The sequence below is a fragment of the Pygoscelis adeliae genome, unplaced genomic scaffold (genome assembly GCF_000699105.1).
Source record: "Pygoscelis adeliae isolate BGI_AS28 unplaced genomic scaffold, ASM69910v1 Scaffold34, whole genome shotgun sequence".
Classification (NCBI taxonomy): Eukaryota; Metazoa; Chordata; class Aves; order Sphenisciformes; family Spheniscidae; genus Pygoscelis; species Pygoscelis adeliae.
The window spans coordinates 3,552,326-3,562,526 of NW_008824658.1; the positions used below are offsets into that span (position 1 = coordinate 3,552,326).

The following is a 10,201-nucleotide window of genomic DNA, read 5'->3' on the forward strand; positions in this document are numbered from 1 at the left end:
TGCCCCTCCCGCCCTGGGAGCTCATTATTATCGTTGTTTAATTCTGTTCGCGGTGTTCAGCGGGTCTGTCCCGGCCTGCCCCCTGCAAAGCCCCGCAGGGCCGCGGCAGCGGTGCCTGGCAGAGCCCGCGCTTCCATCCCCCGTGTTGGCAGCCCTTCCTTCGGGGGGAAAAGAAACGATAAATTGCAGCGTCTGGTTGCTTCCAGGCTAAATTCAGCCAATTAGGAAATTCCCTTCCCGCTGTGAAGAGCGGCAGGGAACCCAGGATATGTTCATTTAAATGTATATGAATGCAAACGCTGCAAGCTCAGGCGCTGCCGGGGCTCCCAGGCGTTAGGAGAACTTAGGATGCTCCTGTGCCAGGCCTGGCACTGCTGCTCAGCGCTGATACCGCACTCGCGCCCAAGCATCGCAGTGCCTTTACGTTCAAGAGAAGCCGATGGGGGAACTGGGTACCAGTCTGCTTCGATCAGCTCAAACCCGCAAAGAGCGCAGCGGGGGGAGTTATTTTAGTGTATTTCATTGCTCGGGCAGCCCACAGGAGAAGCGTGGTGGTAGAGCTGCAGGATTTTGTTGGGAGTTTAATAGTCAGTGTTGTGCAGTTCAGGTTTGGGGGTTTTATTTAACGATACAGCAGTGTGGCGTGAGGGCAAGACCTCATTTTTTTCCATTCTGGAAGATGCTCGTGGTGGTTGCTGACTAGCAGCAGCGTTACTGTGCACCCCCCGAGAGGAGTTCAGGCTGGTTCCAGCCTCACAAATTTTCCTGTAGCAACTGCAGCTGAAAAATCTTCAGAAATTACGTTTGTCGGAGTTTGGCAAAATCAGGTTTTGTGGTGTTTATTATTATTTTGAGCAAGGTGGCTGTGAATAGCAGCATGCAAACTGTTTGGATGATTCAACTCAACAGCTTGTTGAGAGCCAACAGTCAGGTAAGTCACAGCTACTCCTTGATTAAAAGAGTAAGAAAGGGGAAAGGTGGTAGCCTTAACACTTCATATTATACGGTGCAGCTTTTGGGTCAAGTGTGCAAGGAGAAAAAATATTCACTGACGTGTTTTAGTGTTAAGGGAGTGTCAGTATCTGGTTTATACTAAATAGTTTATAGCTATCAGAAGACAAGTAATGGGGAGAGCGGGAAAGGGAAGGGAGCAGTGGCAGACTTAGTGGGGTAAGGATCCATCTTTGCCAGGCTGCAGCTGATGCCTGACATCCGTAGCTGGTTTTAACAGATCAAGGAAGAGTCACAGCCAATGTTGGATTTTATTTGCCTCTAATTTATTCTCATAAAAACACTCTAGTCTATTTGGTTTTAGTATTCAGACAGTACAGACTTCTGATATTATCATCAAAAGTGATATTAGAGAAGCAGTACAAACCAATCTACTTCAGCATGTAACCAAGCACAGGTGGAACTAAACCCACCCACACTTGTAAAAACTAATTAGCCTGCTTTCTTAGGCTTTATAGTTAAAATACAATTCTCAGTAAATGGTTATATTCACCAACCCATATAAATAAAATCTAACGTGGCAAAATGGGAACAGCTGAATGTGTAAGAGTCAAAGTAAAAATATGTAGATAGGTATTTTGCTAATTAGAGCAATCACCAGTTAACTGCATCTATGTTGTAATTGTCTCTCATAGGTGTGGGTTTTCCTCTTCATTTCCAGTTAAAGTTCATCGCTTTCATACAGTCCAGACTGCTCAGCCAAACGCTGAAACTCTCCTTCTGGTGAGAAAGCTTGTTTCACATCCAGTCCTCTTCCATTAAGTGCCAAATACTTGCTAAAAGTTGGTCGAACCCGTAACTGCTTGGCGGCTGGAACTGGCTTGACTGTATGTGCTGGAAGAGAGAAAAAAGCTTCTTTAAGTGTCTTCCCAGACTGTGGAAACACCCATGGTAGAGCAACCCAATTGCTTTTTATCTGCAACATAAACTAGGAACCCCTTAGGAAGAGTTTGACAGACAAGTCCATATCTCAGACACCGGAGATTTATGGAAAGGACTATATTCACCTTCCTTCTTGGTATCAATCGAGTTGTAGTCTTTAAACAGCGCAGATAGCAGATGCATACAATATGCGAAGGACACATCACGTAGTGTCTGGGCATTAAACAAATACGAATTTTTCCTGAGGTAGTTACTTTCTGTCTAGTTTCAGTATCTTGGGAAAGAAATCCTGCCAGCAGTCCAAGCTTTATTAGGTTAATGGCAGTGTTAGGTTTGCGGTTGGACTCGATGATCTTAAAGGTCTTTTCCAACCTAAATGATTCTATGATTTAATCTTGCGGGTCTGTTCTGAATACAAGTGCCAGTGGCAGTATCAGTTGTGGTTGTGGCACTGTGATGTGGTACTTACTTGCAACTTCCAGCCTGGCATGGCATGTGGCCACACCTGCTCCGTTGACAGCAGATACGGTATACCAACCAGCATCTTTCTTGTTTGCATTATGAATCAGGAGGCAAATCCTTCCAGTATTGTCGTGTAACAAGCTGAAAAATGAAGGTGTTTATGTGTAAGTGCTTGGAGGGGGAAGGAGCGAAGACGTTGAAATCAGAGAGTCAGTTTACATGCTGAGGAGCTGAGAAAGCCCTAGAACAATTCTTGCAGGGCACTGCAAACTATTTAGACATAAACACCGCATTTGTGTTGTGAGCCACCAGCGGTTCACATGATACCATTCATGTGGCATCAAGGCCCTTCTGTAGCCCCACAGCCTCAGAGCATGATGAATGCATTGCATGTTTCAGTCCTAAAGCCACGCTTCTCTGTGGGCCTTGTAACTGCTGCTAGAAATCAGAGTGGCATCTGCTCACAGTTTTCTCTCCATGCCCTCAAAAAAAGACTCGGAGCATCATGCCTGTCCAGCACATGGGCCTGTTCACCACGTGCCATAAACGAGGGGCAGATCTAGCTTTCCAGCTTGCTGCTTTTAGAAACCAGCCAATTCAAATTTGACTTAACAAAGTTATTGTTTTCTAACACACCAATGGCCAACTCATTAGTAGGATACCTTATTCGGTCTGTATTATATTGTACCATTTCGTTGTTTCTTTTCCAGTAAATCCGGGGTGTTGGGATAGCAGAGATCTGGCACTCGAGTCTGGCCGTATCTCCTTCAAAAACCTTTTTGCTTTGTGGCTTGAAGATGAAAGTTGGAGGTGTGTGATGTTCTTTTGCTAAATTAAAGAGGAAAGATAAGAATGAGTTACTGTAAGTATTGAATGCTAATACCAGGCTTGTTCTTTAAGATTTCAGAATGCTAAATTCAGGAGGGTACGTTCCTTACTGCAACTGTTACCGTAAGTCGGCAGATGATGAACTCTCTAAGACTCAATTTTGGAGTTTTAGAAAGCAGGCATTCTTTATTACGGCACCGGGTGCAAGGTGGAATTTCCACAAATCAAGCACACCTATGGCTAGATCACCGTTACATTTATACACAAAAATTATAAGGTAGTACACTCCCGGTTACAATGATTGGTTAGTGATTTACATATAATTATAATATCGGTTATGTCATTCTTCTCTGTTACTATGCTTGCGTGGGGGAAGGGTCTTCACCTGGGCAAGGGTCTTCTTGACCTGTGGGTGTGTTTTTTAGTATTGTAATGAAGGCAGTTCACTTCAGGACACCTTAAAAGTAGGTTTTGTTGCCAAGTTGGCCAGCTAGATATCTACCTTGCCAGGCTGTCACATAACTCAAATAAGTAACACAGCAACCTATACATAACGCTACCGTAGGGGCTAACTTACTGGAATCAAAATGTTCTTTTAGTCGATTATTTCACAACCTAAAGATTCCGTAAAACTTAAGATACTCTTCAGCACAACTCCTTAGCCTGCAGGCAATTCCCATGAGCATAAGGGTGTAGTAGACACAATGCACTTTAGGAGGAGAGTCAATCAACATATATTATCAATTCTGGGAGATTAGTAACTCCCAAATTCTGGACATCCCACTACATCTAAATATCCCACTAGAAGTGCTATGAAGAAATATGTCATCTCAGATGTATGTATTAAAACAGTCTTGGAAAAGGTAAGGTGTTTGTTATACTTTGAGCCTGAATATCTGGAGATCTACCTCTGCTTCTTAATTGTTTTATGTCCCAAACACACAGAAGAAGGCATTAGATTACTGAGATTTTCCATGTGTGGCCAGATAATTATCAGTGCTCTCAGTCTTACCAATTACTTCCACTTTTACTGCGAAAGACGCTTCTCCTGCACGGTTGACAGCCACACATTCATATGTCCCTGCATCAGATGATTTGACTGCTTCAAAAATAAATGAGTGGAATCCCTTTTCTGACACTATCATTTTATGGAACTGATCTTGATGAACCATCCTTCCATTCTGATACCACATCACATCTGGAGTCGGCAGCCCACTAACCTGTGAAGGAGAGGAAAGCAGTGAAAGTTAAACAGCTTTAAGATAATAAAAGCCCTTCAATGCTATAGGGAGTTTGATGCCAACAGAAGATCAAATCATGATCCTACTGAAAAATTTTAGTCTTGCCTAGTTTTGAATATTAATGTGGAGCTGCACAGAGAGAAAGGCTCATGAGGTGCCATGGAGAGATAAGCTTTAGCTACAAGACAGTGGATGCTGTTCCTGCAAACCCATGTTGTTCCCATCCTGTGAGGTAGTTTGGATTAGGCCAAAGATACTCATTGTGGGTTCATGGAGGGGGGGAACTCAGCCTTTTAATCCCACAGCTAGCACTGTCAGCAGTGCTGACATCCATACTGTTTTGATAATGTATGTAATAAGCTGTCCTGCAGACGTGCTCCAGGTTGTCCGTGACATTCAGAAGTTAAGCAATTTGCAGCAAAATGGCTAAAGGTTATGCCAAAGTCTGGCAAGAGTTTACTTAAGAAAAATGGATTGGAAGTGATTAGGAAAAACCAAGCCAAACCACAATCAGCAAACAGCCTTTGCAGTAAAGTTGCATGTGCGGAAGACCTAGGTTCTTTCTTACCCTAGGGTTGGTACAATTGCCATGCAGCTTCAGGCCATTCTGGCATTTTGTTTGTTTGTAATTAGGGCATTTCCTTGCCAGACTGTCTGCTCCAGCAAGGGCACAGTTACCTCAGAGAAGACTCATTAAAGTCAGGCTAGTCCTAAACAGGCCTTGCTGGACATGCGTCCAGCATGTGTCCACTGAAGTCAGTGGAGTCTCAGTGCAAAGCACAAGGTCACGTCCCTAAATGCCTTCTTTCAGCAGGGCCTTAATATTCATTCTTCCCAATGAGGTCTAGAAGGTCTTCTGTGGTGGTCCATATTTACCACTATTTAGCTTCAACCATATTCTTATGCAGCTAATTCCACTTACATTTTCCAAGGGAAAATGCTGAAACATTTACCTATCTCCTATTTCTTGTTTACATTGCCTGGAGAGACCCTGCACCGTCTGCCGTTAGTGCTCTGGCTTATTTAAGTGCAAAGACACTGCGGCTCAGAGACCTCTCTTCATGCCACACACCCCACAGAGCTAATGAGACTGGAAGTGAAAGGCTGGTATTACTTTGAAGTCGAGCCTGCAGAATCGCCCCTCCTCAATAATTATGTCTTCAGGCACTTGCGTAAAACGTGGCTGAAAAAACTTTTCCTGGATGGAGTCATGTCCACGCTCATCTCCTCTTGAGGACGGTCTGCTCCTAAAAAGTGGACAGAAACAGTTAATTGTGTAAAAGTTACCACAGCACAAATGACATTGAAGCACCAATTGCAGCTGGAGTCCCTCAACACATTTAGGAATCCAACACTACAGTTCTGGTTTGTTTTTCAGCTGTAAGGCACGAGGTTTGATCAACCACTTATCTTGCTCAAGTTGTTCAATTCAAGACAGAAGCATAACATATGAAACCTTCATCTTTGGCCTAATATCCAAAAGAATTCACAAAAGCAATGTAGGCTGTGTTTCATCATGCTATGTTTCATCATTTACATTGTCGAACCTTGCTTTGACTAGAGTTATAGCTTCTAGAATACGAAGTGTATTTGCCCTAGGTACGTGGAGTCTTTAAACCTTTAGCGTTATGCTTAGAATTGACTGGATTAAGATCATAGGCATCATCAACCATCCACAAATGGTAGCTTTTTAGTTGAAAAGGAGTAAATTAATTTCTTAATTACTACTTCAGAAAAAGTGATAAGTAGTGAAGTAAAACTACCATTGTCTAGAAACATTTAAAATAAGGTCTTGAAGAGTAGCGCAGCACAAATTTATGCTCTTCTGATTCTCTCCCCCATCCCACTGGGGTAGGGGAGGGTGAGCGAGCGGCTGTGTGGTGCTTAGTTGCCGACTGGGGTTAAACCATGACATTACCTTACATGTGTTGTAGGAACCTGCAGCCTGATGTTTTCTGCATTCTGATGCTTGGAAAGAGAAAGAGGAGAGGTGAGTTAACTTAGAGAGAAAGTTTTATCTATAAACTGAACAAGAAGCCATTTTAAGTTAGTATACTGACTGGTGCTTAAAAGCAAACGGAATACTTCAGAAGTCATTGGGACAAGAGATAAAGAAACTTGCATCAGGAGCTAATACACTCTGTTTTCACCCTAGGCTTTGCCATGACAGTAACAAGTACCATTAATAGAATGGGACAACTTCTCATCACTCTGCACAGGTGGTAGGTGCAGCAGTTTTGTTTGGCACACAAGATTTTTGGCCAGCCAATAACCTTTGTTAGAGGGGAGTAGTACTACTGGCAGTATCTAAAACGAGAGCTAAGTACGGAGTGTCCTTCCCTATAGCAGGAATAGAAGTGGAATTGCTGGCAAGAACACTGTATTGTGCCCACTTAAATATGGTACCAATGGCAATGAACACATGCTGAGCTGGAAAATATTTTTCTTTCTAGATCACAGCACCAACTAAGCTTGCAGACAACTCCACAATCACATGAGTAAATCTGCTAAAGTACCCAGGATTGATTCCTGCTAGGAACTTGGATGTTTGGAAAATACAAGCAGATTTTATTACCAGTGACTCATTTTAGCAATGGAGTCAGATAGAGGAAACTGCATGGAAATTTCTGGCGTGTTTGCGTTGAGCCATCACCATGCTTGGTTCTGTGTTCTGTAGCCCAGTCCTGTGGAACATTTAAGCCTGGGTTTAAACTTCAAGCACAGAAGCAGTCTTCAGTTCAGGGGGAGCATCACACGAGTAAGGGTTTTGCTGACTGAGCTCAATGCTGAGTCCAAAGGCAATTGCTTGTATCTGCTCATTTACACAAGTTCTGTACAATTATTACTTGTCTTGTGAAATGATGCTGTAGTGATGAAGTTGCTGATGATAATTCTAATGCTTTATTATATGGACTGACTGCGTAGTTAAGTTCCTGAGGAATCAGGAGGCTGAATGAATCAGTGACTACAATATTTAAAAATAAGACTGAACAATGGGAATAAGATCTTCCAAACATAAGCCAATCTCTCCTTCCAATGCTCCTTTTTGTGCAGCATTTGACACACCCTGAAAAGTTGTCAGTCATCGTGTTTTGACTGAATGTTTCCTTGTTCTCTGCAAAAAATGAGGTTTCCCTTGCTCGCTGAAATCCATAATGTTCCCTTCTTGCCTCCTGTTGTCAGGTGATTGTTGGGGAGAAATAGTTCAAATTCTATATTCCTCCCTTGCTGTGATCTTAAGTGTCTCTTTTTCATTGAAGAGTTTTGCTAACTGCACTTTGGAAGGTGTATGCCAGCCTGCTGCCTCCCTGCGTGCGTGTGGCAGGAGGGATGTTTTCTTTGGCTGCACAGGTACCCAGCGCCACATCACAGACATTTCCACTAACTTTGATCACAGAAGTGCCAAAGAGAGCTTTTAACTGGCCTGAATAACCAATGAATGATGCAAGTCTCCAACTAAAATGCTTTTGAAAATGCCAGTAGTAATAGATTCTCGTCTATCAGCATGTGGGCTGCTAAAATAACTGCCTTGCCTTCTCTTAATGATTGCAGGCCCCTGGAAGAGCTAAAACCCAACCGATCCCACCCCAAGGCCCTGACCTCTTGTAGTCAATGTCACTTATTCCAAACAGTGACAGGTGTAAATCTTGCTGTCCTGGCCAAGTCTGAACTTGGGCTGCTAGAGAGTGGGTACCTGTATCCCCCTCTGTGCTGCTCCCTGCCTGTCACAGGCAGGGTGTAATGTGCTGTGCAGCAGCTGTTGTAATTCCTCCCTGGAGAGGTCATTCCTACAGATCAGGCCCAGCAAGGGGATGGTGCTTAAATTTCCCCCCGTCTGCCACCATCCCCCCCAAAAAAAACCCAAATCCCTACTATACAGAGTTCTGCCAGTGAGAGCTGTCCCCTTCCCTTCCCTTCCCTCTTGTAGTGGTACCAAGAAAACCTCAACTCTCTGCCCTATTCAGGTACAAGCAGGTCACAGCACAGTCACCAGGAAATCATTGTTCTAGAGACAGGTCCCCATTTACCTGTGCGTTCTGCATGTTGTCTTCACTTTGTGCTTCCAACACAGATGCAGCATTTACTGGTCCGAGCAGCCTGCGAGCCATTCTTTCTTCATAAGTTAATCGCTTACAGCAGAGCGGAGAGGAATTATAGTCAGAAGTCCATTTACTATTTCAGATCAGCTTATAAGAGCACATTAATATGCTACAAATTAGGGTGTTGTCAATGAAAGCAGCGGCTGAATAGAAACACCACGTCTGTTCCAGAGGGTTTGCAGCCCGTGATGCCTACTGAAGTCAGCCTCAATATATACAGCACTGAAATGCATAAAAGATTAAACTGCCTGTTCATCAAAGCCTCTCTAATGCCATCTGTGGCCTTCCACTCCTCCTCTTTCTCTGCTGGGATTATTTATGGGTAGCTGATGGCATTATCTCAGAAGCCAGAGTAAGTCCCAGGGTACCTTTCTGTTAGCACTGGGAAAACTTTCCAAGTCATTCAGCTGTGGATCTACTTCAGGAGCTAGAGGCATGATGGATGCTAGCGTCCCCTACTCCCAAAAAAGCAAGAGCCACACCAGAAGCAGACACAGCCAGAGAGGAGCACCAGTACCCCTGAAAGCACAAGGGAAGCTTATGCCAGCGCTACAGCCGCCTTATGAAATGCTGTGTGCTGTCTTGAGAGGAGGCAAGAATGCGTTTCAGTCATGTAACAGTAAGTTCCTACAATATGGATGCAGCACACGGGGATAAATATATGCAGAGTTAAATTCAAGTTCTGTCAGTTGGGTTACTTTAGAAGAGTACGTTAGTTCCCTGAGCACCAGAACACCTGACGCTTTGCTTCCCACAAAGTTTACCTTGGGTTTGGGTTTTGTGAGGACAAGCTCTGACTGAATTGCTACTGTGTACGGGACATGTATGTGGCTACTCCTGGGTAGATGAGGGCTTGGGGAGGCCTGTGGGACTTTTCTTTAGAAGAGAGCGAGAGAGACCTTTTGCAAAACCTGTGAGAGCTCAATATCCCTGAGGTCATTACAGCTGTATCAAGTGTGGCTGAGATTGGCCAGTTGGTTCAGACGTTGTTGGAGGACAAGGGGAGGAGGACACAGACTGGTGATTGCATAAGCCTTATTTTTAGCCTGTCTTTCTATGGGAAGAAAAGCTGGCTTGCAATGGCAAGCTTTCTTACAGCAGATAGGACATTCATGTTTGGGACACATTAACTCAGATTTGACCTATATATTTTTTTTTCCTTCAATATTTAAAATTATATCTATGACACAAACCGGTTCCCACTGATGGTAATGGAAAAACTCCTTTCTGCTTCAGGGGAAAGAAGATGGAACACTGGGCTTTTACACTAGTCTGCCTCCAGCCAGCAGGAAGGTTCCCACGTTAGAGACCTGCTCGCTCTACCTTGCTGTAATGCGCTTCCCTACTGGTAAGCAAATTTTTCTTCCAGATTTGGATTTCTTGGTAAAGGGGACTGCATTTTGTCCCTTTGCAGAATAAATAAGTAGGTACTGAGACTAAGAGACCTTCTTACAGGAGACAGACTTCATGATAAAAGCTCATGGAATTTCTTTGATTTGTTGTTGTTCATATAAAAAGAAATCAGAGGTTTACCACATACGGTGGTGGTGTCTACAATGAGCTTTCAAATACTGGTACTTCTCCAAGTTTCTAATGATTTGGGGTGGTTTATTAGCCCCAGCGTTGAAACCCAGGGTGAAACCGTGTCTGGAGAACTGAGGGATTCTCCTTGGGTTT

At 43.7% G+C, this 10,201-nt stretch overlaps 2 protein-coding genes across 4 annotated transcripts in view; both read right to left on the minus strand.

Moving 5' to 3' along the window:
- The window catches only part of PKD2L2 (polycystic kidney disease 2-like 2), a 12,304-nt gene extending 11,894 nt beyond the window's left edge, over window positions 1-410 (minus strand). The window contains exon 1 of the mRNA XM_009322765.1: window positions 299-410. Coding sequence (XP_009321040.1) covers window positions 299-410 — 112 coding nt within the window. The remainder of the gene's footprint in view (window positions 1-298) is intronic.
- An 835-nt stretch (window positions 411-1,245) lies between these two features.
- The window catches only part of MYOT (myotilin), a 21,994-nt gene continuing 13,038 nt past the window's right edge, over window positions 1,246-10,201 (minus strand). For all 3 annotated transcript variants that reach the window (XM_009322692.1, XM_009322689.1, XM_009322690.1), the window contains 7 exons: window positions 8,453-8,554; window positions 6,343-6,392; window positions 5,539-5,671; window positions 4,196-4,403; window positions 3,018-3,183; window positions 2,363-2,496; window positions 1,246-1,845 (listed from right to left, as the gene is read on the minus strand). In XM_009322692.1, coding sequence (XP_009320967.1) covers window positions 1,673-1,845; window positions 2,363-2,496; window positions 3,018-3,183; window positions 4,196-4,403; window positions 5,539-5,671; window positions 6,343-6,392; window positions 8,453-8,554 — 966 coding nt within the window. In that variant the 3' untranslated portion in view covers window positions 1,246-1,672. The remainder of the gene's footprint in view (window positions 1,846-2,362; window positions 2,497-3,017; window positions 3,184-4,195; window positions 4,404-5,538; window positions 5,672-6,342; window positions 6,393-8,452; window positions 8,555-10,201) is intronic.